Below are 27913 nucleotides of genomic sequence, written 5' to 3'. Positions count from 1 at the left end.
GGAATGTTCTGTACTGTGGGTGCATCATACTGTGTGTGGGTGAATGTAGTGTGAGGGAATGTACTGTACTGTGGGTGCATCACACTGTGTGTGGGTGAAGGTAGTGTGAGGGAATGTACTGTACTGTGGGTGCATCATACTGTGTGTGGGTGAATGTAGTGTGAGGGAATGTACTGTACTGTGGGTGCATCACACTGTGTGTGGGTGAAGGTAGTGTGAGGGAATGTACTGTACTGCGGGTGCATCACACTGTGTGTGGGTGAAGGTAGTGTGAGGGAATGTACTGTACTGTGGGTGCATCATACTGTGTGTGGGTGAATGTAGTGTGAGGGAATGTACTGTACTGTGGGTGCATCACACTGTGTGTGGGTGAAGGTAGTGTGAGGGAATGTACTGTACTGCGGGTGCATCACACTGTGTGTGGGTGAAGGTAGTGTGAGGGAATGTACTGTACTGTGGGTGCATCACACTGTGTGTGGGTGAAGGTAGTGTGAGGGAATGTACTGTACTGTGGGTGCATCACACTGTGTGTGGGTGAAGGTAGTGTGTGAGGGAATGTACTGTACTGTGGGTGCATCACACTGTGTGTGGGTGAAAGTAGTGTGAGGGAATGTACTGTACTGTGAGTGCATCACACTGTGTGTGGGTGAATGCAGTGTGTGGGAATGTTCTGTACTGTGGGTGCATCATACTGTGTCTGGTTGAATGCAGTGTGTGGGAATGTACTGTACTGTGGGTGCATCACACTGTGTGTGGGTGAAGGTGGTGTGAGGGAATGTACTGTACTGTGGGTGCATCACACTGTGTGTGGGTGAAGGTAGTGTGAGGGAATGTACTGTACTGTGGGTGCATCACACTGTGTGTGGGTGAAGGTGGTGTGAGGGAATGTACTGTACTGTGGGTGCATCACACTGTGTGTGGGTGAAGGTAGTGTGAGGGAATGTACTGTACTGTGGGTGCATCACACTGTGTGTGGGTGAAGGTAGTGTGAGGGAATGTACTGTACTGTGGGTGCATCACACTGTGTGTGGGTGAAGGTAGTGTGAGGGAATGTACTGTACTGTGGGTGCATCACACTGTGTGTGGGTGAAGGTGGTGTGAGGGAATGTACTGTACTGTGGGTGCATCACACTGTGTGTGGGTGAAGGTAGTGTAAGGGAATGTTCTGTACTGTGGGTGCATCATACTGTGTGTGGGTGAATGTAGTGTGAGTGAATGTACTGTACTGTGGGTGCATCACACTGTGTGTGGGTGAAGGTAGTGTGAGGAAATGTACTGTACTGCGGGTGCATCACACTGTGTGTGGGTGAAGGTAGTGTGAGGAAATGTACTGTACTGCGGGTGCATCACACTGTGTGTGGGTGAAGGTAGTGTGAGGGAATGTACTGTACTGTGGGTGCATCACACTGTGTGTGGGTGAAGGTAGTGTGTGAGGGAATGTACTGTACTGTGGGTGCATCACACTGTGTGTGGGTGAAAGTAGTGTGAGGGAATGTACTGTACTGTGAGTGCATCACACTGTGTGTGGGTGAATGCAGTGTGTGGGAATGTTCTGTACTGTGGGTGCATCATACTGTGTCTGGTTGAATGCAGTGTGTGGGAATGTACTGTACTGTGGGTGCATCACACTGTGTGTGGGTGAAGGTGGTGTGAGGGAATGTACTGTACTGTGGGTGCATCATTCTGTGTCTGGTTGAATGCAGTGTGTGGGAATGTACTGTACTGTGGGTGCATCATACTGTGTGTGGGTGAAGGTGGTGTGAGGGAATGTACTGTACTGTGGGTGCATCACACTGTGTGTGGGTAAAGGTGGTGTGAGGGAATGTACTGTACTGTGGGTGCTTCATACTGTGTGTGGGTGAATGTAGTGTGAGGGAATGTACTGTACTGTGGGTGCATCACACTGTGTGTGGGTGAAGGTAGTGTGAGGGAATGTACTGTACTGTGGGTGCATCACACTGTGTGTGGGTGAAGGTGGTGTGAGGGAATGTACTGTACTGTGGGTGCATCACACTGTGTGTGGGTGAAGGTAGTGTGAGGGAATGTACTGTACTGCGGGTGCATCACACTGTGTGTGGGTGAAGGTAGTGTGAGTGAATGTACTGTACTGTGGGTGCATCACACTGTGTGTGGGTGAAGGTAGTGTGAGGAAATGTACTGTACTGCGGGTGCATCACACTGTGTGTGGGTGAAGGTAGTGTGAGGAAATGTACTGTACTGCGGGTGCATCACACTGTGTGTGGGTGAAGGTAGTGTGAGGGAATGTTCTGTACTGTGGGTGCATCATACTGTGTGTGGGTGAATGTAGTGTGAGTGAATGTACTGTACTGTGGGTGCATCACACTGTGTGTGGGTGAAGGTAGTGTGAGGGAATGTACTGTTCTGTGGGTGCATCACACTGTGTGTGGGTGAAGGTAGTGTGAGGGAATGTACTGTACTGTGGGTGCATCACACTGTGTGTGGGTGAAGGTAATGTGAGGGAATGTACTGTACTGTGGGTGCATCACACTGTGTGTGGGTGAAGGTAGTGTGTGAGGGAATGTACTGTACTGTGGGTGCATCATACTGTGTGTGGGTGAATGTAGTGTGAGGGAATGTACTGTACTGTGGGTGCATCACACTGTGTGTGGGTGAAGGTAGTGTGAGGGAATGTACTGTACTGTGGGTGCATCATACTGTGTGTGGGTGAATGTAGTGTGAGGGAATGTACTGTACTGTGGGTGCATTACACTGTGTGTGGGTGAAGGTAGTGTGAGGGAATGTACTGTACTGCGGGTGCATCACACTGTGTGTGGGTGAATGTAGTGTGAGGGAATGTACTGTACTGTGGGTGCATCACACTGTGAGTGGGTGAAGGTAGTGTGATGGAATGTACTGTACTGTGGGTGCATCACACTGTGTGTGGGTGAAGGTAGTGTGAGGGAATGTACTCTACTTTGGGTGCATCATATGGTGTGTGGGTGAAGGTAGTGTGAGGGAATGTACTGTACTGTGGGTGCATCACACTGTGTGTGGGTGAAGGTAGTGTGAGGGAATGTTCTGTACTGTGGGTGCATCACACTGTGTGTGGGTGAAGGTAGTGTGAGGGAATGTTCTGTACTGTGGGTGCATCACACTGTGTGTGGGTGAAGGTAGTGTGTGAGGGAATGTACTGTACTGTGGGTGCATCACACTGTGTGTGGGTGAAGGTGGTGTGAGGGAATGTACTGTACTGTGGGTGCATCACACTGTGTGTGGGTGAAGGTAGTGTGAGGGAATGTTCTGTACTGTGGGTGCATCATACTGTGTGTGGGTGAATGTAGTGTGAGTGAATGTACTGTACTGTGGGTGCATCACACTGTGTGTGGGTGAAGGTAGTGTGAGGAAATGTACTGTACTGCGGGTGCATCACACTGTGTGTGGGTGAAGGTAGTGTGAGGAAATGTACTGTACTGCGGGTGCATCACACTGTGTGTGGGTGAAGGTAGTGTGAGGGAATGTTCTGTACTGTGGGTGCATCATACTGTGTGTGGGTGAATGTAGTGTGAGTGAATGTACTGTACTGTGGGTGCATCACACTGTGTGCGGGTGAAGGTAGTGTGAGGGAATGTACTGTTCTGTGGGTGCATCACACTGTGTGTGGGTGAAGGTAGTGTGAGGGAATGTACTGTGCTGTGGGTACATCACAATGTGTGTGGGTGAAGGTAGTGTGAGGGAATGTACTGTACTGTGGGTGCATCACACTGTGTGTGGGTGAAGGTAATGTGAAGAAATGTACTGTACTGTGGGTGCATCACACTGTGTGTGGGTGAAAGTAGTGTGTGAGGGAATGTACTGTACTGTGGGTGCATCATACTGTGTGTGGGTGAATGTAGTGTGAGGGAATGTACTGTACTGTGGGTGCATCACACTGTGTGTGGGTGAAGGTAACATAGTAACATAGTAACATAGTTAGTAAGGCCGAAAAAAGACATTTGTCCATCCAGTTCAGCCTATATTCTATCATAATAAATACCCAGATCTACGTCCTTCTACAGAACCTAATAATTGTATGATACAATATTGTTCTGCTCCAGGAAGACATCCAGGCCTCTCTTGAACCCCTCGACTGAGTTCGCCATCACCACCTCCTCAGGCAAGCAATTCCAGATTCTCACTGCCCTAACAGTAAAGAATCCTCTTCTATGTTGGTGGAAAAACCTTCTCTCCTCCAGACGCAAAGAATGCCCCCTTGTGCCCGTCACCTTCCTTGGTATAAACAGATCCTCAGCGAGATATTTGTATTGTCCCCTTATATACTTATACATGGTTATTAGATCGCCCCTCAGTCGTCTTTTTTCTAGACTAAATAATCCTAATTTCGCTAATCTATCTGGGTATTGTAGTTCTCCCATCCCCTTTATTAATTTTGTTGCCCTCCTTTGTACTCTCTCTAGTTCCATTATATCCTTCCTGAGCACCGGTGCCCAAAACTGGACACAGTACTCCATGTGCGGTCTAACTAGGGATTTGTACAGAGGCAGTATAATGCTCTCATCATGTGTATCCAGACCTCTTTTAATGCACCCCATGATCCTGTTTGCCTTGGCAGCTGCTGCCTGGCACTGGCTGCTCCAGGTAAGTTTATCATTAACTAGGATCCCCAAGTCCTTCTCCCTGTCAGATTTACCCAGTGGTTTCCCATTCAGTGTGTAATGGTGATATTGATTCCCTCTTCCCATGTGTATAACCTTACATTTATCATTGTTAAACCTCATCTGCCACCTTTCAGCCCAAGTTTCCAACTTATCCAGATCCATCTGTAGCAGAATACTATCTTCTCTTGTATTAACTGCTTTACATAGTTTTGTATCATCTGCAAATATCGATATTTTACTGTGTAAACCTTCTACCAGATCATTAATGAATATGTTGAAGAGAACAGGTCCCAATACCGACCCCTGCGGTACCCCACTGGTCACAGCGACCCAGTTAGAGACTATACCATTTATAACCACCCTCTGCTTTCTATCACTAAGCCAGTTACTAACCCATTTACACACATTTCCCCCCAGACCAAGCATTCTCATTTTGTGTACCAACCTCTTGTGCGGCACGGTATCAAACGCTTTGGAAAAATCGAGATATACCACGTCCAATGACTCACCGTGGTCCAGTCTATAGCTTACCTCTTCATAAAAACTGATTAGATTGGTTTGACAGGAGCGATTTCTCATAAATCCATGCTGATATGGAGTTAAACAGTTATTCTCATTGAGATAATCCAGAATAACATCCCTCAGAAACCCTTCAAATATTTTACCAACAATAGAGGTTAGACTTACTGGCCTATAATTTCCAGGTTCACTTTTAGAGCCCTTTTTGAATATTGGCACCACATTTGCTATGCGCCAGTCCTGCGGAACAGACCCTGTCGCTATAGAGTCACTAAAAATAAGAAATAATGGTTTATCTATTACATTACTTAGTTCCCTTAGTACTCGTGGGTGTATGCCATCCGGACCCGGAGATTTATCTATTTTAATCTTATTTAGCCGGTTTCGCACCTCTTCTTGGGTTAGATTGGTGACCCTTAATATAGGGTTTTCATTGTTTCTTGGGATTTCACCTAGCATTTCATTTTCCACCGTGAATACCGTGGAGAAGAAGGTGTTTAATATGTTAGCTTTTTCCTCGTCATCTACAACCATTCTTTCCTCACTATTTTTTAAGGGGCCTACATTTTCAGTTTTTATTCTTTTACTATTGATATAGTTGAAGAACAGTTTGGGATTAGTTTTACTCTCCTTAGCAATGTGCTTCTCTGTTTCCTTTTTGGCAGCTTTAATTAGTTTTTTAGATAAAGTATTTTTCTCCCTATAGTTTTTTAGAGCTTCAATGGTGCCATCCTGCTTTAGTAGTGCAAATGCTTTCTTTTTACTGTTAATTGCCTGTCTTACTTCTTTGTTTAGCCACATTGGGTTTTTCCTATTTCTAGTCCTTTTATTCCCACAAGGTATAAACCGCTTACACTGCCTATTTAGGATGTTCTTAAACATTTCCCATTTATTATCTGTATTCTTATTTCTGAGGATATTGTCCCAGTCTACCAGATTAAGGGCATCTCTAAGCTGTTCAAACTTTGCCTTCCTAAAGTTCAATGTTTTTGTGACTCCCTGACAAGTCCCCCTAGTGAAAGACAGGTGAAACTGCACAATATTGTGGTCGCTATTTCCTAAATGCCCAACCACCTGCAGATTTGTTATTCTGTCAGGTCTATTAGATAGTATTAGGTCTAAAAGTGCTGCTCCTCTGGTTGGATTCTGCACCAATTGTGAAAGATAATTTTTCTTGGTTATTAGCAGAAACCTGTTGCCTTTATGGGTTTCACAGGTTTCTGTTTCCCAGTTAATATCCGGGTAGTTAAAGTCCCCCATAACCAGGACCTCATTATGGGTTGCAGCTTCATCTATCTGCTTTAGAAGTAGACTTTCCATGGTTTCTGTTATATTTGGGGGTTTGTAACAGACCCCAATGAGAATTTTGTTACCATTTTTCCCTCCATGAATTTCAACCCATATGGACTCGACATCCTCATTCCCTTCGCTAATATCCTCCCTTAAAGTGGACTTTAGACAAGACTTTACATAGAGACAAACCCCTCCTCCTCTCCGATTTTTACGATCCTTTCTAAACAGACTGTAACCCTGTAAGTTAACTGCCCAGTCATAGCTTTCATCTAACCATGTCTCGGTTATTCCCACTATGTCAAAGTTACCTGTAGATATTTCTGCTTCTAGTTCTTCCATCTTGTTTGTCAGGCTTCTGGCGTTTGCGAGCATGCAGTTTAGAGGATTTTGTTTTGTTCCAATCTCCTCACTGTGGATTGTTTTAGAAATGTTCTTACCTCCCTTCTGAGTATGTTTTCCTGGGTCGTCTTTGTTCGAGTCTAATGTTTTTCTTCCCGTCCCCTCTTCTTCTAGTTTAACGCCCTCCTGATGAGTGTAGCGAGTCTTCTGGCGAATGTGTGTTTCCCAGGTTTGTTGAGGTGTAGTCCGTCTCTGGCGAGGAGTCCATCATACCAGTAATTCACACCGTGGTCCAGGAATCCAAATCCTTGTTGTCTGCACCATCGTCTTAGCCAGTTGTTTGCATCAAGGATCCTGTTCCATCTCCTGGTGCCATGCCCGTCTACTGGAAGGATAGAAGAAAAAACTACCTGTGCATCCAGTTCCTTTACTTTCTTCCCCAACTCTTCAAAGTCCTTGCAGATTGTCGGTAGGTCCTTCCTTGCCGTGTCATTGGTGCCAACATGTATCAGAAGAAATGGGTGGACGTCCTTGGAGCTGAAGAGCTTTGGTATCCTATCGGTCACATCCTTGATCATCGCACCTGGAAGGCAGCATACTTCTCTTGCAGTTATGTCCGGTCTGCAGATGGCTGCTTCAGTGCCTCTCAGTAGTGAGTCTCCCACCACCACCACTCTTCGTTGCTTCTTGGCTGTACTTTTTGCTGTCACTTGTTGCTGTGTGCCCTTTTCTTTTTTGCTTGCTGGTATTGCTTCATTCTTAGGTGTGCCATCTTCATCCTCTACAAAGATTTGATATCGGTTCTTCAGTTGTGTGGTTGGTGATTTCTCCATGGTCTTCTTGCTTCTTTTGGTCACATGCTTCCACTCATCTGCTTTTGGAGGTTCTCTGACACTTTTTGCACCTTCTGTGACCAGGTAGTGTGAGGGAATGTACTGTACTGTGGGTGCATCATACTGTGTGTGGGTGAATGTAGTGTGAGGGAATGTACTGTACTGTGGGTGCATCACACTGTGTGTGGGTGAAGGTAGTGTGAGGGAATGTACTGTACTGCGGGTGCATCACACTGTGTGTGGGTGAATGTAGTGTGAGGGAATGTACTGTACTGCGGGTGCATCACACTGTGAGTGGGTGAAGGTAGTGTGATGGAATGTACTGTACTGTGGGTGCATCACACTGTGTGTGGGTGAAGGTAGTGTGAGGGAATGTACTCTACTTTGGGTGCATCATATGGTGTGTGGGTGAAGGTAGTGTGAGGGAATGTACTGTACTGTGGGTGCATCACACTGTGTGTGGGTGAAGGTAGTGTGAGGGAATGTTCTGTACTGTGGGTGCATCACACTGTGTGTGGGTGAAGGTGGTGTGAGGGAATGTTCTGTACTGTGGGTGCATCACACTGTGTGTGGGTGCATCACACTGTGTGTGGGTGAAGGTAGTGTGAGGGAATGTACTGTACTGTGGGTGCATCACACTGTGTGTGGGTGAAGGTAGTGTGAGGGAATGTACTGTACTGTGGGTGCATCATACTGTATAGCGGGCACTGTGGGGACCATAAAAGTGGTATCATGTTGTGTTGAAACACTAATATGCTTTACTAGGAGCAGTATTCCTGTGTTGACACATTTAATCGTCTGAGTGAGGTTAGAGTACTAGCTTAGCATAAGATACAAATCGCTGTGGTGCGCTAAGGCTACGTTCACATTAGCGTTGCGCCGCTGTGCGTCGGCGACGCAACGCGCGACGCACGCTAAAACGCGCGCAAACGCGCGCAAAAACGCGCACGTTTTGCGACGCGTGCGTCGTTTTCCGACGAAAATCGGACGCACAGAAAATGCTACATGTAGCGTTTTCTTGCGTCCGACGCTAGCGTCGGAAACGACGCACGTGGCGAAAAACGCCACCAAAACGACGCACGCGTCCCCTATGTTAAACATAGGGGCGCGTCGCCGCTGCGTCGCCGGCGCAACAGCGACGCACATTGGCGGAACGCCAATGTGAACGTAGCCTTAAAGAGCCACAGTTTGTGTCCCTATTCCTTATCATTAAGAGACGGGAGATGTGTACTAAGGGATGGCCACAGCATATATAGAGTTACACAGCCTACATGAAGATCAAAAATTGCTCTACAATAAATAAATTCTGTGTTTGGCCAGAGCTATGTAACTTATCAGGTCAAAGAAACAGAAGTACACTATACAGATACAGTAGTTCAGAGTCCAGCAGAGTTCTAGCACGTGAGCACAATCATTTCTGTGTAGACCCTGACTCGAAGGACAAAATAGATGTATTTACAGTAATTTTAAAGATTAGCATATCTGCAATAGCAGAGTGTTTCTGACGCCCTCTGGGAAACAAGTTATTACTAACAGAAGCGCCAACCGTCGCCAACCAGCCGCCTCACTTCCGGTCCTTTGACTGGAAATGACATCGGGCATGATCGTGAGTTAAATTGGAGATTTTCACTCTATTTTGGTGACATACTGTACCTGCAGTGACATGTCGCATTTCTGACGTGCTATTCTCCAGCATTAACCCCTTCTCACTCTAGCCACCTTGGCAAATCTGTTAATTCTACTTCACATACAACCGGCGCAACCTTGATACTCCACAAAGGCAGTTTTAATAACAGGAACCTCATCTACAGTATATACTATTAATCATCATATAAAACAATGTACTTCAATGTACTACTTTTTATCCTATTGTAACACATCACAAGTATTTATGCTTATGTTCCCGTATATATTGCACATAAGGGACTTTGTCTGCCCAATGATACATACTCTCATATAATGTGATTTTGCTTTATATAGCTCAATTTTTCATCCTGTATTATACCACATATGATAACACATGATTTCACATGATATATGTATTTATTTTTAATTATGTTGACAGTTTGTTTTTTTATATAGTGGATGTTGAGAAAAGTCTGATTCACCGAAACATCACATTTATATACACAGCACTGGATTGTCTGTATACAATAAAATTCAAGATTTTCTTTGATTCTGGAGTGCTAGATTCTTCTCTCTACATGCAATAACAGAATGGCCCACCATAGAGTCCAGGAATTTAATGGGGTCTGAATTTTGCAGTTGTCTTACATAGATAAAAAAAATAATATATTTCTGCCACAACATTACCATCAAATGTTTCTTACATTTTTTTGATCCATAGGTATACAAAGACATCTGGCAAATGATGCATCATATTTGATTTCAAAATGAACGCCTTGATTCTATGTCTGCTTCTATTTAAAAATCTTTTCCAGGTATGATTAGACTTGCACATTTTGAAAATCTTTTGTTGGTCTACTCTTTCTGTAACTTGAATGCCACCTCTATTTTGATATGGTTTAGAAAGTGACAACTTTAATATGACTAATAAGGGTCAGAGGACACTGTTTTCTTTGTATTTAACATCCCAAGACCTGAGATCAGTAAGGACCTACCAGGATTTTATAACATACACAGTAGGGGCATTGCTATGGTCCTAAACGATCAGGGGTACATCCGCAAAGTACATGTTTCCCCATGTGATCCCTTCCCGCTACATAAAATAATGATCTATAAATAATTATTGTATACCAGTGCTAAAACACGCTATACACAGATCAATATTACCTAAATTGCTACCATACACGACCAAGATAATACCGCTACACAATGTCTACTACCATAACCACTACATAGCAATCCCCTTCAGGTGTATGCTTCTTCTCCTTTCTCGGGAGGCTGGGGGGACTGCCTCCACCTGCTTTCTGGAGCCTGATTCCCAGGTGTCTGGGCTGTAAGCAACCTGGCTTTGGGTAGTGTCAGAGCCCGGGACATATAGAAATGGTCAATAGCCCCCTGTGTCATCTATACCATTGGCTGCTCCCGCATAAGAGCGAAGAACCATAAAGACAGTACTCTCTCTTGGGGGTGGTAGTAGCCTTGTCTCAAGCCGCCTCAAGGAGCCTATCCCAGGCCCGTTAATTCCTCAAGAAGGGTTCATTCTGCTCCCTTCCTTCTGGGATCACACTGACTGCATACCAGTGATGACGCCCCTCCATTTTGGAGGAGCGTCATCCTGGTTCCAGCCATCAGCTCTTGCAGCCTTTGAGACAAGTGTTCCGTCTCTACTGCCCGATGGTTAAACGAGATGTGATGACAGGTCCAAACTCTTCAATGGACCCTCTTCTCTGCTGACGGTTGTATGTAATGATCAACCACTGGGATTCCAACTCTCGCTACCTTGCGGCTAGATTTCTCCAGACCTGGTCCTGGCTCACCTCCTTGTCTCTCCTGACCTGCCTAGGCCTGCAGTTGGCTCATGAGTTCCTAGGTCCTGGCTCTCCCTACCGCAGTCTGCAGGAACTCCAATGATAAAGTAAGCGGCCTGGGTTTGGACCTTGGTGGTTTCAAGAAATCGTCCGGATCCAGACCACAGGCTCATGCCATCTCTGCAGTTGCACCAGCTTCCTCTGGCTCCAATATTCCTCTGGTAACTACCAAGGAAGTCTCACCTGGTTCTGTCACCAAGTAAGCACGTTACAGTGTATGGATGACTAATTGAATGCAGCAAAAAATGTCAACACTTTTTTGGAGTGTCATATACCACAGAAATGTACCCCAGACCATGGAATAGTGTATGGGTGTGAAATTTAACCCAGTAAAAAATGTTACCGCTTTTTTGAAGTGATAGATATAGCTGTAATGTACTCCAGTAGTACATTATGGGTTAGTAATTTAACAAAGAAAAAAATTTCAATGCTTTTTGGAAATGTTCAATATCACAGAATTGTTCCCCACAACCACAGAATACTGTGTGGGTGAGTAATTGAGCCCAGAAAATGTTTCAAATGCTTTTTTGTAGTGTTAAGATTGCCTTGTGCAGACATGTACTACGGAGGACAGAGAATGAACTTCAATCCAATATTGCAGCCAGCATGCAGCCAGTGGGTAAGGAAAGGGTGAATCAAACACCCGAAAACCCCGCCTCTATGGCTGAAAATTGTTCCCTCCAAATTCAGGTGACAGAGTCCCTTTAATAGTGGGTGAGATATTCTTTTCCTAAAATTCCGTGCCCCTTTTTCTTCACAATTACCTTTTGATTATTGTGGAAGAGTTCTATCTGAACCTCATCAGTCCACAGGACTTGTTTCCAAAATGCATTAGGTTTGTTTAGATGTTCTTTTGCATATTTCTTATGCTGAATTTTATGGTGAGGACCCAGGAGAGATTTTCTTCCACGAAGGCCATATTTGTGCAGGTGTCTCTGAACAGAAGAACAATGTACCACAACTCCAGCGTTTGCTAAATCTTTCTGAAGGTCTTTTGCAGTCAAGCGAGGGCTCTGATTTCTCTCTCTTGCAATCCTACAAGCAACTGTCACTCAAATTTTGCTTTGTTTTCCAGACCTTATCTTGGCCTCCACTATTCCTGTTAACCGTCATTTCTCGATGATATTTTGAAGTGAGGAAAGGGCAACTTGAAAACGCTTTGCTATCTTCTTATTATAACAACTAGAGAAGTGGCCTCTCTGGGTCACGGCTTCAGAGCCCCCGAGGGTGAGCGGACCAGGTGGAACCACCCCCTGTACAGGGAGCGTTAGGGACAGGCCCAAGGAGGGTGAAGCCGCAACTGTCGGAGCCAAAGGGACAACTGAGTTGGAACAGAAGATGAGGGAAGGTAGGAACTACAGAGGAGACCAATATGGCGGAGGCACAAGATGGGCGGCGGCAGCAAAAACAAAGTACTGACCGGTAAGATGAAAATTCAGGTAGGACGGAACACGACAGGAACACAGGATTGGTAGGCACGGCAGAAACTCAGGACTGGTAGGTACGGCAGGAAACTGAGGACTGGCTGGAAAGGCAGGAACACAGGACTGGAAGGAATGGCAGGACTGACAGGAATGGCAGGAACACTGGACTGGAAGATACGGCAGGAACGGCAGGACTGGAAGACACAGCTGGAACGGCAGGACTGGAAGACACAGCAGGAATGGCAGGACTGGAAGACACAGCAGGAATGGCAGGACTGGAAGACACAGCAGGAACGGCAGGACTGGAAGACACAGCAGGAACAGCAGGACTGGAAGACACAGCAGGGACGGCAGGACTGGAAGACACAGCAGGAACGGCAGGACTGGGATTAGTAAGAGTCACAGCAAAGGATTCAGGAACCGGAGCCAAAGGAACTAAAGAGATGCTGGCGAAAACCCAGCAAACGCAATAGATGCAAAGGCGTCTGAGCAGGGCAGACGCTGGAAAGAAGTACCCGACGGGCGCCACCAAATTGGAGGCGGAGCCGCCAGTTCACAAACTCCCAGAAGCCCTAGCGACGAGCGGAGCGCGTCTGCGCATGCACGCACCGCAGAATGGACGAGCGCCGGAGAAGCAGGAAGACAGAGAGCAGGAAGGAGCGTCGGGAGCACGCCGGTCGGAGAGGTAAGTATGAGAAAGCGGCGTAACACTTATAGCTTTCTCTTGCCTTGTGGGCCTCCACCATTTTCATTTTCAGAGTGCTAGGCAGCTGTTTAGACGAACTCATGGCTGCAGTTTTTTGGCCTAAGGTTAGAGGAGGCTGGGTTTTTATAAAGCCGGAAAATTTGCATCACCTGGCCTTTTCTAATGATGATAGTGAACAAGCCATAACCCTAACACGCTAATTAAGGTCTGAAACCTTGGTCAAAGTTATATGAGCACACAAATCTCCAAGGGTGCCCAAACTTTTGCATAGGAATATTTTTCTTTTTGCAATCTTTAAAAATTAAAAAATGACAATATTTTTTTTCCGCTGAAATACAAAGGAAATGTGTCATCTTTCACTTTAGGCCTTTTAGAGATCAATTCATCTTAAAATAGCTTAACTGTTCAGAATAGCAGTAATTTTGACCAGGAGTGCCCACACTTTTACATGGCACTGTATGTAATAGATAACTGCATGGTTATGGCTCTATATACGTCAGAAATTGCATGGAGCCAAAGGAATATCAGGACATTTCAAGATATTACCCAGCCCTCAGCAATAGCATGCAGAACATATGCTCTGCTATTATTTCATATTAAAACTCTTTTTTGGTTGTGAGAGCTCAAAACACTCTTGATCATAAAAACCTTACTTCACTACAATCTGTCTTGTAACCAATGACATACAGTAATTAGAGTCCTTTGGACCCCAAGGCACAATTTGGACCTGCCACCCTCTCCAACATGTTGCTCAAATATGTGGGCCCAAATAGCATTGATAGTGTCTGTGTTAGTTCCTCCTTAAATCAAAAATAATGCAAATAGAATATATAAATCTGACAGAAGACATGGCAGTTATTATATTATTTAACCCCTTCATGACCGGGGGATTTTTCGTTTTTCCGTGTTCATTTTTCGCTCCCCTCCTTCCCAGAGCCATAACTTTTTTATTTTTCCGTCAATTTGGCCATGTGGGGGCTTATTTTTTGCGGGATGAGTTGTACTTTTGAACGACATCATTGGTGTTAGCATGTCGTGTACTAGAAAACGGGAAAAAAATTCCAAGTGCGGTGAAATTGCAAAAAAAGTGCAATCCAACATTGGTTTTTTGTTTGGCTTTTTTGCTAGGTTCACTAAATGCTAAAAATGACCTGCCATTATGATTCTCCAGGTCAGTACGAGTTCATAGACACCTAACATGACTAGGTTATTTTTTATCTAAGTGGTGAAAAAAAATTCCAAACTTTGCTAAAAAAAAAAAAAAAATTGCGCCATTTTCCGATACTCGTAGGGTCTCCATTTTTCATGATCTGGGGTCGGTTGAGGGCTTATTTTTTGCGTGCCGAGATGACGTTTTTAATGATAGCATTTTGGTGCAGATACGTTCTTTTGATCGCCCGTTATTGCATTTTAATGCAATGTCGCGGCGACCAAAAAAACATAATTCTGGCGTTTCGAATTTTTTTCCCGCTACGCTGTTTAGCGATCAGGTTAATACTTTTTTTTAATTGATAGATCGGGCGATTCTGAGCGCGGCGATACCAAATATGCGTAGATTTGATATTTTTTTTATTGATTTATTTTGATTGGGGCGAAAGGGGGGTGATTTAAACTTTTATGTTTTTTTTATTTTTTTCACATTTTTTTAAACTTTTTTTCTTAACTTTTGCCATGCTTCAATAGCCTCCATGGGAGGCTAGAAGCTGGCACAGCACGATCGCCTCTGCTACATAGCAGCGATCTGCTGATCGCTGCTATGTAGCAGAAATGGAGGTGTGCTGTGAGCGCCGACCACAGGGTGGCGCTCACAGCCACCGCTCATCAGTAACCATAGAGGTCTCTGGGACCTCTATGGCTACAATATACAAGCATCGCCGACCCCCGATCATGGACGGGGGTCGGCGATGACGTCATTTCCGGCCGCCCGGCCGGAAGCGGTAGTTAAATGCCGCTGTCTGCGTTTGACAGCAGCATTTAACTAGTTAATAGGTGCGGGCAGATCGCGATTCTGCCCGCACCTATTGCGGGCACATGTCAGCTGTTCAAAACAGCTGACATGTCCCGGCTTTGATGCGGGCTCACCGCGGAGCCCTGCATCAAAGCAGGGGAGCCGGCATCGGACGGTATAGTACGTCCGATGCCGGTAAGGGGTTAATATACATCTGACAGAAGACATGGCAGTTATTATATTATCTAAGTAATACTTCTAAATAGTACAGTTATATACTGTAGTTACATAGTTATGTGTTAAAAAAGACATAAGTCCATCAAGTTCTTTCTCCTTTCTCCACCAGTTATACATTCTCTATCGCTAGTATATATAGTCACCGAATAACAAATATCACTATGCTGAGCAAATTCCACTACACCAAGACCAATATTACAATTAATATAGGTAATAGTCCCATTTGTGGCTGCTATAAATGATTAATGTTCCAGAATATGGCCGCATATCCTAATAATATCAATTTATATGAATTCTATATAGTGATAAAGTCTCCCTGAGTGACCCCTGTATAGTATTAGTGTCCTTCTATGTTGCCCCCATACATCAATAATGTCCCCCTATGCGGTCCCCATACAATAAAAATGTCCACCTATATGGTCCCCATATTATTAATAATGTAGCCTCCATAAATTAATAATGATCCATTTGTGGCCTCATACTTTAACAATGTCCCCCTATGTGGCTCCCATGCAATATTATTATTAATACTCTTATGTGTCCCATAAATAAATAATGTACCCACATGTACCCCTTAAATGAATAATAGTCCCCTATTTGGCCCCATAATTTAATAATGCCCAATTATGTGGCACTCTAAATTAATAATAGCCTCCTATGTAGGCCCAAAATTTAATAATGCTCCCCTATGTAGCCCCATAAATTAATAAAGCCCCTGTTGTGTTCTTCATGCATAAATAATATTATAATAATGTAATAAATATTCCAATAAATAATATGAATAATGTGAATGTAAAAACGATATAACACAAGTTTATGTGATTGCTTTACACATTTTTCAGGTGGTACAGAACGTGCAGTGTGGAGAAAAAGGCACAGAAAATGCTGGACTTAAAATTGAGTGGAATAGGTTTCCAGAAAATAAGAATCCTGATAGTTATCTTGTGTATTACCAAACCTTGAATAATACACACCATCAGGTAAAAACTTGCACTTGTGTGTTAATGTCGGCATCAGAAAAATATAATTCTGCTAATCTGTTTCCATTAAGGTTAATAGACAGAAAGCAGGCATGGAACCAAGAGCAACCACATGGCATACCATAGAAACATTTTGTGAGCTAGCTAAAAATTAAATTTTTATTTAGAGTGTCATTCATTTTAATAGAGGTCATAACCTGGGTGAAATTAAGACTTATATAGTAGAAAATGGTAGTTACTGATATAGTTGCTACAAAATGTTTATCAGATACGGTATTGTGTCAAAAAACTGTAGTGGTGCAAAAAAAAGAACAAGGTTTTGAGTATCATTTATTGGAATCCTAAAAGTCAATATCAACCCTTTAAATATCCTTGCCACATGATTTAGGATTAGAGATGATCGAACCTCTTGAAATTTGAATGTGACTGCTTCGATAATTAAAAAAAAAAAGCGATTAACAGATACTCCAATTTCCTAAAAAGACATGTATTACACTCTGAGGTCTCCAGGGACAGTATCTAACTCCTGTCAAGCTCTTTAATGTACTATATAATTGTCTAATGGTCACTTCCATCTTTCTGTCTGTCTGTCACAAGATATTCATTGGTCGCGGCCTCTGTCATGGAATTCCAAGTCGCTGATTGGTCGCGGCTAGGGTTGAGCGAAACAGATCAGCACTTTTCAAAAGTCGCCGTTTCGTGAAACCCGACCCGATCCCACTCTGGGATCAGGTCGGCCGTCGGCGATCTCTAATTAAAAGTCGGGTTTCGTTTTATATATATATATATATACAGTGGGGCAAAAAAGTATTTAGTCAGTCAGCAATAGTGCAAGTTCCACCACTTAAAAAGATGAGAGGCATCTGTAATTTACATCATAGGTAGACCTCAACTATGGGAGACAAACTGAGAAAAAAAAAATCCAGAAAATCACATTGTCTGTTTTTTTTATCATTTTTTTTTGCATATTATAGTGGAAAATAAGTATTTGGTCAGAAACAAACAATCAAGATTTCTGGCTCTCACAGACCTGTAACTTCTTCTTTAAGAGTCTCCTCTTTCCTCCACTCATTACCTGTAGTAATGGCACCTGTTTAAACTTGTTATCAGTATAAAAAGACACCTGTGCACACCCTCAAACAGTCTGACTCCAAACTCCTCTATGGTGAAGACCAAAGAGCTGTCAAAGGACACCAGAAACAAAATTGTAGCCCTGCACCAGGCTGGGAAGACTGAATCTGCAATAGCCAACCAGCTTGGAGTGAAGAAATCAACAGTGGGAGCAATAATTAGAAAATGGAAGATATACAAGACCACTGATAATCTCCCTCGATCTGGGGCTCCACGCAAAATCCCACCCCGTGGGGTCAGAATGATCACAAGAACGGTGAGCAAAAATCCCAGAACCACGCGGGGGGACCTAGTGAATGAACTGCAGAGAGCTGGGACCAATGTAACAAGGCCTACCATAAGTAACACACTATGCCACCATGGACTCAGATGCTGCAGTGCCAGACGTGTCCCACTGCTTAAGCCAGTACATGTCCGGGCCCGTCTGAAGTTTGCTAGAGAGCATTTGGATGATCCAGAGGAGTTTTGGGAGAATGTCCTATGGTCTGATGAAACCAAACTGGAACTGTTTGGTAGAAACACAACTTGTCGTGTTTGGAGGAAAAAGAATACTGAGTTGCATCCATCAAACACCATACCTACTGTAAACCATGGTGGTGGAAACATCATGCTTTGGGGCTGTTTCTCTGCAAAGGGGCCAGGACGACTGATCCGGGTACATGAAAGAATGAATGGGGCCATGTATCGTGAGATTTTGAGTGCAAACCTCCTTCCATCAGCAAGGGCATTGAAGATGAAACGTGGCTGGGTCTTTCAACATGACAATGATCCAAAGCACACCGCCAGGGCAACGAAGGAGTGGCTTCGTAAGAAGCATTTCAAGGTCCTGGAGTGGCCTAGCCAGTCTCCAGATCTCAACCCTATAGAAAACCTTTGGAGGGAGTTGAAAGTCCGTGTTGCCAAGCGAAAAGCCAAAAACATCACTGCTCTAGAGGAGATCTGCATGGAGGAATGGGCCAACATACCAACAACAGTGTGTGGCAACCTTGTGAAGACTTACAGAAAACGTTTGACCTCTGTCATTGCCAACAAAGGATATATTACAAAGTATTGAGATGAAATTTTGTTTCTGACCAAATACTTATTTTCCACCATAATATGCAAATAAAATGTTAAAAAAACAGACAATGTGATTTTCTGGATTTTTTTTTCTCAGTTTGTCTCCCATAGTTGAGGTCTACCTATGATGTAAATTACAGACGCCTCTCATCTTTTTAAGTGGTGGAACTTGCACTATTGCTGACTGACTAAATACTTTTTTGCCCCACTGTATATATATATGTCATTCAGACACATATATATATATATATATATATATATATTTATATTAACTTCAGCGCGATATAGCAGAAAAGCCGGTAATTCAACACAGGTTGTTTTAATATTTTATTGTACGCTCAATCCACTCGCTGAAGACCCTCGCTCTGTAACAAATAAAAAATAATAAACCAACAATATCCATACCTTCCGTAGATCTGCAACGTCCCACATTGTAAATCCATCTGAAGGGGTTAAAATATTTTACAGCCACAAGCTCTGCTAATGCAGCTGTGCTTGTGGCTGTACACCCCAGCGAATGAAGGTAATGTAGGTCAATGACCTGTAGTTACCTTCATTCGCGGTGATGCGCCCCCTGCTGGATGTCCTCATATGACCTCGAGCCTGGGAACTTTTCCCACGCTCCAGGGACATCCAGCAGGGGGCGCATCACCGCGAATGAAGGTAACAACAGGTCATTGACCTACATTACCTTCATTCGCTGGGGTTTATAGCCATGAGCAGCGCTGCATTAGCAGAGCTCGTGGCTGTAAAATATTTTAACCCCTTCAGATGGATTTACAACGTGGGACGTTACAGATCTACGGAAGGTATGTATATTGTTGGTTTATTATTTTTTATTTGTTACAGAGCGTGGGTCTTCAGCGAGTGGATTGAGCGTACAATAAATTATTACAACAAACGGTGTGTTTATTTCATTAAAATACTTTTTAATATTGTGTGTGTTTATTTTTAACTCTTTCATACAATACAATTGGATTAATAATGGATAGGTGTCATAATTGACGCCTCTCCATTATTAATCTGACTTAATGTCACCTTACAATAGCAAGGTAGCATTAACCCTTCATTACCCCATATCCCACCGCTACACGGGAATGGGAAGAGAGTGGCCAAGTGTTAGAATAGGCGCCTCTTACAGATGTGCCTTTTCTGGAGTGGCTGGGGGCAGAAGTTTTTAGCCAGGGGGGGGGCCAAAAACCGTGGACCCTCTCCAGACTATTAATATCTGCCCTCAGTCACTGGCTTTACTACTCTGGCGGAGAAAATTGCACGGGAGTCCACGCCAATTTTTTCCGCGATTTAACCCTTAAATTTAAGAGTTAGAGCGCCGAAATTTTGCATATACACACTACTAACATTAGTAGTGTGGAATATGCAAAAAAGGGGGATATGACATGGTTTACTGTATGTAAACCATGTCTCATATCATATAAAATATGAAGAAAATACGGCAGCACTCACCAATCTTCTGTGCAGGTAACTTTATTAGTGCAACAATGTCATGGCACGGGGGTGTATTCCAAAGGAATGTGAGGGCTGAACGACGGCCGTTTCGCACCTGGCCGGTGCTTCCACGGGTTCCATGGAAGCACCGGCCAGGTGCGAAACGGCCGTCGTTCAGCCCTCACATTCCTTTGGAATACACCCCCGTGCCATGACATTGTTGCACTAATAAAGTTACCTGCACAGAAGATTGGTGAGTGCTGCCGTATTTTCTTCATATTTTATATGCACACGCTTATGCTTTTGCGGCTTTAGCACCCGACATCTGCAGCAGACCAGCGTTAGGTCCAGGATTTGGACTGTTCATTGTGTTTCAGCTACGGTGATGCGGATCCCTTTCTTTTTTCTTTTTTGTGTTTCATGTCTCATATCATGTCGGGTTTTGGCAGGAGAAATGAAAAGCCGGTAATTGAATTACCGGCTTTTCTGCTATACTGCCCTGAAGGAAATGTAAAAAAAACAAAAACCCCCCATACACTTACATTGGGTTTCGAGTTTCGGCCGATTCCTGACCCCGACTTTTCAATAGGATCGGCCGATTTCACTCGACCCGACTTTTGAGAAAGTCGGGTTTCGTTAAACCCGACTCGACCTTGAAAAACTAAAAGTCGCTCAACCCTAGTCGCGGCAAAACAGCCATGACCAATCAGCGATGGGCACAGTCAGGAAGAAAATGGTCGCTCCTTACTCCCCACAGTCACTGCCCGGCTCCCGTATACTCCCCTCCAGTCACCGCTCACATAGGGTTAATGCCGGTGGTAACAGACCGCGTTATGCCACGGGTAACGCACTCCGTAACCGCTGCTATTAACCCTGTGGGTCCCCAACTTTTTACAATTGATGCTGCCTATGCGGCATCAATAGTAAAAAAATGTATTGTTAAAAATAATAAAAAAACATAAACCTGCTATTCTCACCCTCCGTAGTCCGCCGATGCATTGCGAAATTACCCAGAAGACTTAGCGGTCTCGCGAGTAAGTAAGTCCTGACCCGGGACTCCAAGCAGCAGCAGATCCAACCATGTATATACTTCAGCTCCAGATAAATGGTAAAAAACTTTTTCTTTATTGATCCAACGTAATAAAAACAGGATAATCCTTACAGATGGCAGACAGAATAAATGATCGCGCAGAGAACGGCTACGCGTTTCGACCCCAATGGGTCTTACTCATGCCTAGATAATCTCAGAAATAGTAGCTATATATAGCACCCCAGAACCTATCACAAGCATTTCATCCGTCACATGACTAAATACACAGGTCCTGGAAGTGCATAAAAGACAAATACAGTGCATATAAAAGTAAAATAACGCATACATAAATGCAAAATATAAAATTGTCAAACCTACCTATTGCCCTAATTAGCAATAATGGTAAAGTATTTCGTTTCTTTTATTCATACCCGCGGGGAAGCGAGTGTTCATACATATGGTGCACATCAAGAAAGTTGAAAACACGCGTCTCCGAACATCTCAGGGACGCAAAAAATTACAACATGATTAATAGGAATATCTCAATGGTATCCAAACACTTCGGTATGACAAATAATGGAGACACCGCAGCTCTTAGAGTACATGGCATAGAGAGAGTTTTTCCTCAAAGCCGCGGGGGTGATATAAAAAGACGCCTACTTACTAGGGAGGCGTTTTGGATGTACAGTCTGAACACTCGCTTCCCCGCGGGTATGAATAAAAGAAACAAAATACTTTACCATTATTGCTAATTAGGGCAATAGGTAGGTTTGACAATTTTATATTTTGCATTTATGTATGCGTTATTTTACTTTTATATGCACTATCTGTATTTGTCTTTTATGCACTTCCAGGACCTGTGTATTTAGTCATGTGACGGATGAAATGCTTGTGATAGGTTCTGGGGTGCTATATATATAGCTACCATACTATCTGTATTTGTCTTTTATGCACTTCCAGGACCTGTGTATTTAGTCATGTGACGGATGAAATGCTTGTGATAGGTTCTAGGGTGCTATATATATAGCTACCATTTCTGAGATTATCTAGGCATGAGTAAGACCCGTTGTGGTCGAAACGCGTAGCCGTTCTCTACACGATCACTTATTCTGTCTGCCATCTGTAAGGATTATCCTGTTTTTATTACGTTGGATCAATAAAGAAAAAGTTTTTTACCATTTATCTGGAGCTGAAGTATATACATGGTTGGATGTGTTAGATACCGCATGGCTGCTATATACTACATTGGTAGTGTTATATACTATGCGGCTGCTATATACTGCATGGGCTGTGCTATATATTACGTGGCCACTGTTGGTGCCCACACTGCTGTATACTACGTGGGCTTTGTTAGATTCCGCGTGGCTGCTATTTACTACATAGGCAGTGTTATATACTACATGGCCTGTGTTATGTACTGCGTGGGCTGTGCTATATATTACGTGGCCAGTGTTATATACTGCGTGGCCTGTGTTATATACTACGTCGCCTGTGTTATATACTGCGTGGCTGCTATATACTGCGTGGGCTGTGTTATATAGTATGTGGCTGTGTTATATACTGCGTGGCCACTGGTATATATTGCGTGGCCTATATTAACGCATCGGGTATTCTACAATATGTATGTATATATCAGCCACATAGTATATAGCACAGGCCACGTAGTATTTGTCTGCTATATACTACATGGCTCCTATATACTACGTGGCCTGTGCTATATACTATGTGGCTGCTATATACATACATAAATACATATTCTAGAATACCCGATGCGTTAGAATCGTGCCACCATCTAGTCTAAACATAATCATAGTAATGTAAAAAAGTGACCTCCACATATATGGCTATGGATAAATGATTGGTAACTTTTTCACTGCTGTTTTGTCACCTACTGTTTGTACAGTATATTAATAGGGTTTTTTGGCTTTTCTATTGTAAAATTTTCTTACTAAATAGTTTTATCACAGAATTGTTGCTTAGCTGCACTCCCTGCCTCGGCTTTTGTGCAGACTATGATACCCTGTGCTATACCATGTGATGTGCAATATTGTGTGATGGCTGTGATATATTTTCTGATGTGATAGTTGCTGGCCATTATTAGAAAGCCCCTTGGTCTCACCCAAAGTCAAATGAGCTGTCTCAGTCTGATGCAGTCTTCTGCAGTATATAAAATAGTGGAAGGTATTTTTAGTGATTTGTGCGAATCACAAATTTTTTGAATTCCCAGGTCCAAGAAATTTTCTAAAATCCTACACACATTCGATTCACATTGAATTGATTTACTCATCTCTAGTTAGGATATACATTTGTGTGAAAAAGTGTTTGCCCCTTCCTGATTTCCTATTCTTTTCCATGTTTGGTACACCTAAATGTTTCAGAACCCCCATCAAATTTAAATAATTGACAACGATAATATAAGGAAACACAAAATGCACTTTTTAAATGAAGGTATTGTTAAGGGAAAAAGAAATCCAAACCTACAGGTCCCTTTGTGAAAAAGTGATTGTCCTCTAAACTTAATAACTGGTTAGGTCCCCTTTAGCAGCAACACTGTATTTAACCATTTGCGATGACTGGCAATGAGTCTTTTACAATACTCTGGAGGAATTTTGGCCCACTCATCTTTGGAGAATTGTTTTAATTTAGCCACATTGGAGAGTTTCTGAGGATGAACCTCCTTTTTAAGGTCATGCCACAGCATCTCAATCGGTTTAATGTCAGGACATTGACTAGGCCACTCCAAAGTCTTAATTTTGTTTTTTCTTAACCCATTCAGAGGTGGACTTGCTTGTGTGTTTTGGATCATTGTCCTGCTGTTTAAACCAAGTGCTCTTCAGCTTCAGGTCACTAATAGATGGCCGAACATTCTCTTTTAGGATTTTTTGGTACACAGCATAATTCATGGTTCCATTTACCACACCAAGTCTTCCAGGTCTTGAAGGAGCAAAACAGCCCAAGCACATCACACTACCACCGCTATACTTTACTGTTGGTAACATGTTCCAGAGTATTCTCCCAAAAGTCTTGGGGATCATTAAGATGTTTTCTGGCAAAACTGAGAAGAACCTTTATGTTCTTATTGCTCTGCAGTGGTTTTCATCTTGGAACTCTGCCATGCAGGACATTTGTGCCCAGTCTCTTTCTTATGGTAGATTCATAAACACTGACCTTAACTGAGGCAAGTGAGGCCTGCAGTTCTTTGGATGTTGTTTTGGGTTCTTTTGCGATGTCTTGGATGAGTCATCGCTGTGCTCTTGGGGTAATTTTGGTCGGCTGGTCACTCATGGGAAGGTTCATCACTGTTCCATGTTTTCTTCATTTCTGGATAATGGCTCTCACTGTGGTTTGCTGGAGTTCCAACGCTTCAGAAATGGCTTTATGAGCTTTTCTAGACTGATAGATCTCAATTACTTTGTTTCTCATTAGTTCTAGAATTTCTTTAGATCGTGGCATATTTTCTAGCTTTTGAGGACCTTTTGGTCTACTTCACTTCGTCAGACAGGTCCAATTTAAGTGGTTTCTTGATTGAGAACAGGTGTGGCAATAATCAGGCCAGTGTGTGGCTAGGAAATTTGAATTCAGCTTCCGAAAATGTGATAAACCACACCCCTTAGTGACGGAGCCAAATTTTTGAAATCTCACCACTGTCACTTTATGTGGTAATAATTCTGGAACGCTTCAACAAATCCCAGTGATTTTGAGAATGTTTTTTCGTGGCAAATTATACTTTATGATAATGGTAAATTTAGGTCAATATGTTTTGTGTTTATTTATAAAAATTATCAGAAATTTGAGAAAAATGTTAAAACATTAGCAATTTTCAAACTTTGAATGATTATCCCTTTAATCCAGATAGTCATACCACAGAAAAACATTAATATATAATATTTCCCTCATGTCTGCTTTACATCAGCACCGTTTGTACAATGTTATTTTATTTTCTTATCATTTTAGGAGGTTTAAAAATGTAGCAGTAATTTTTCTTTTTTTCAAGGAAATTTACAAAATTTATTTTTTTAGGGGCCTATCCAGGCTTGAAGTGACTCTGGGGTCCCATATATTGGGAAACTCCCCAAAGTTATACCATTTTAGAAACATCACCCCCTGACATATTGAAAACTATAGTGATATAGTTTATTAACCCTTCAGGTGATTTTCAGGAATTAATGCACAGTGACATGACATGAATGAAAATGTGTATTTTTACCACCTAAATGCTTCTAACTTCTGAACAGGTTACAACAGCCAGCAGACTCTAAGGCCGCTATTTGGCCATGAATTGCCATCGCAGACATCAGGACCACACAATCATGATCTGAGGGCACCAATTGGGATAAAGAAGCCCCCACACTCTGTTAACCATTTACTGTATATGATGTAGTCACTATTGACAGCAGCATCTAAGGGGTTAATCAGATTTGGATGCTGCAAACACTGATCGTGGCTGACGCAGCAAGTTGTCGGCTATAGTGGACAGCCGACAGCTGCTGGATTGTCACCTGTATGGGGAGGCTATTCTCTTATATCTCAGGTCAGTTAAAAGACGTATTGGTGGTCATTAAGGGGTTAATTTATGTTTTAGGGGAATGAGTGGGGCAATCACTTTTTCACAGAGGGCCCTGTAGGTTTGGATTTCTGTTTTTCTTAATGATAAAGACCTTCATCTAAAAACTGCATTTTGTGCTTACTTGTATTATCTTTGTCTAATATTTACATTTGTTTGGTGATCTGAAACAGATAAGTGTGACAAATATGGAAATGAATAGGTAATCAGGAATGTGGCCAACACTTTTTTACACAACTGTATAACCAAACCAGAACCACCATTTTTAGACACGTTTCAAGGTCTTCACCCCTCATCAGTGCAAAGCAAAAGAACATGTTGACTCGGTAAGAGACCTTTGAGACAAAGCTACTCATTGTGGTGAGCTGGCATAGAAAATCCTATAAGCCATGTAGAGGGGTATAGTAAAAATATTGGAACTAGTAGCATTGGTAGGATTTGAATACAGACATCTTGTGTTAGTTACTACTAGGATGGTTTTTTACACATTCACAGAGCATTTTTAGAAAAATGCCACTGCAATATTTGATGCAGTTCTTTTATAAAAAGCCTTTAGTGGAAGTATAAGTACTTACTTATGGTTCCCAATCCTACTGAGTATCTTATGGCTTTGGCTCAAAAACTGCTATATTTTCCCTAAAATTGCTCTGTAGAAAACCTCCTTTAAAATGTTGTAAGTTAACTAAATATCCTCCCAGTGACAAGCATGTAAATGTTACTTGTTTTTTGTATGTTATTTTAAAATGTTATTTTTTAATTTTATGTTTAATTAAGCATTTTTAATTTGTAGGATTTATTTGAATATAAAGTAGTCTATTAAAAATAGTTCCAATGTTGAGCTGTCATAACAGAAGTTTGGGCATAAAGGTGACTATTTCACATACAGTGGGGCAAAGTGCAAGTTCCACCACTTAAAAAGATGAGAGGCGTCTGTAATTTACATCATAGGTAGACCTCAACTATGGGAGACAAACTGAGAAACAAAAATCCAGAAAATCACATTGTCTGTTTTTTTAACATTTTATTTGCATATTATGGTGGAAAATAAGTATTTGGTCAGAAACAATCAAGATTTCTGGCTCTCACAGACCTGTAACTTCTTCTTTAAGAGTCTCCTCTTTCCTCCACTCATTACCTGTAGTAATGGCACCTGTTTAAACTTGTTATCAGTATAAAAAGACACCTGTGCACACCCTCAAACAGTCTGACTCCAAACTCCACTATGGTGAAGACCAAAGAGCTGTCAAAGGACACCAGAAACAAAATTGTAGCCCTGCACCAGGCTGGGAAGACTGAATCTGCAATAGCCAACCAGCTTGGAGTGAAGAAATCAACAGTGGGAGCAATAATTAGAAAATGGAAGACATACAAGACCACTGATAATCTCCCTCGATCTGGGGCTCCACGCAAAATCCCACCCCGTGGGGTCAGAATGATCACAAGAACGGTGAGCAAAAATCCCAGAACCACGCGGGGGGACCTAGTGAATGAACTGCAGAGAGCTGGGACCAATGTAACAAGGCCTACCATAAGTAACACACTACGCCACCATGGACTCAGATCCTGCAGTGTCCCACTGCTTAAGCCAGTACATGTCCGGGCCCATCTGAAGTTTGCTAGAGAGCATTTGGATGATCCAGAGGAGTTTTGGGAGAATGTCCTATGGTCTGATGAAACCAAACTGGAACTGTTTGGTAGAAACACAACTTGTCGTGTTTGGAGGAAAAAGAATACTGAGTTGCATCCATCAAACACCATACCTACTGTAAAGCATGGTGGTGGAAACATCATGCTTTGGGGCTGTTTCTCTGCAAAGGGGCCAGGACGACTGATCTGGGTACATGAAAGAATGAATGGGGCCATGTATCGTGAGATTTTTGAGTGCAAACCTCCTTCCATCAGCAAGGGCATTGAAGATGAAACGTGGCTGGGTCTTTCAACATGACAATGATCCAAAGCACACCGCCAGGGCAACGAAGGAGTGGCTTCGTAAGAAGCATTTCAAGGTCCTGGAGTGGCCTAGCCAGTCTCCAGATCTCAACCCTATAGAAAACCTTTGGAGGGAGTTAAAAGTCCGTGTTGCCAAGCGAAAAGCCAAAAACATCACTGCTCTAGAGGAGATCTGCATGGAGGAATGGGCCAACATACCAACAACAGTGTGTGGCAACCTTGTGAAGACTTACAGAAAACGTTTGACCTCTGTCATTGCCAACAAAGGATATATTACAAAGTATTGAGATGAAATTTTGTTTCTGACCAAATACTTATTTTCCACCATAATATGCAAATAAAAT

General features: G+C 42.9%; 1 protein-coding gene across 1 annotated transcript in view; it reads left to right on the top strand.

Annotated features, from left to right (window-relative positions):
• The window catches only part of LOC138675850 (uncharacterized), a 156639-nt gene that overhangs the window by 24328 nt on the left and 104398 nt on the right, over positions 1-27913 (top strand). Inside the window, exons 2-3 of the mRNA XM_069764432.1 lie at positions 9948-10041; positions 16252-16389. Of these exons, the coding sequence (XP_069620533.1) occupies positions 9994-10041; positions 16252-16389 (186 nt within the window). The 5' untranslated portion in view covers positions 9948-9993. The remainder of the gene's footprint in view (positions 1-9947; positions 10042-16251; positions 16390-27913) is intronic.

This window comes from Ranitomeya imitator, chromosome 4 (genome assembly GCF_032444005.1).
Source record: "Ranitomeya imitator isolate aRanImi1 chromosome 4, aRanImi1.pri, whole genome shotgun sequence".
Classification (NCBI taxonomy): domain Eukaryota; kingdom Metazoa; phylum Chordata; class Amphibia; order Anura; family Dendrobatidae; genus Ranitomeya; species Ranitomeya imitator.
Note: the sequence above shows the minus strand (reverse complement) of the source record. Positions and strands in the feature narration are given on the sequence as shown.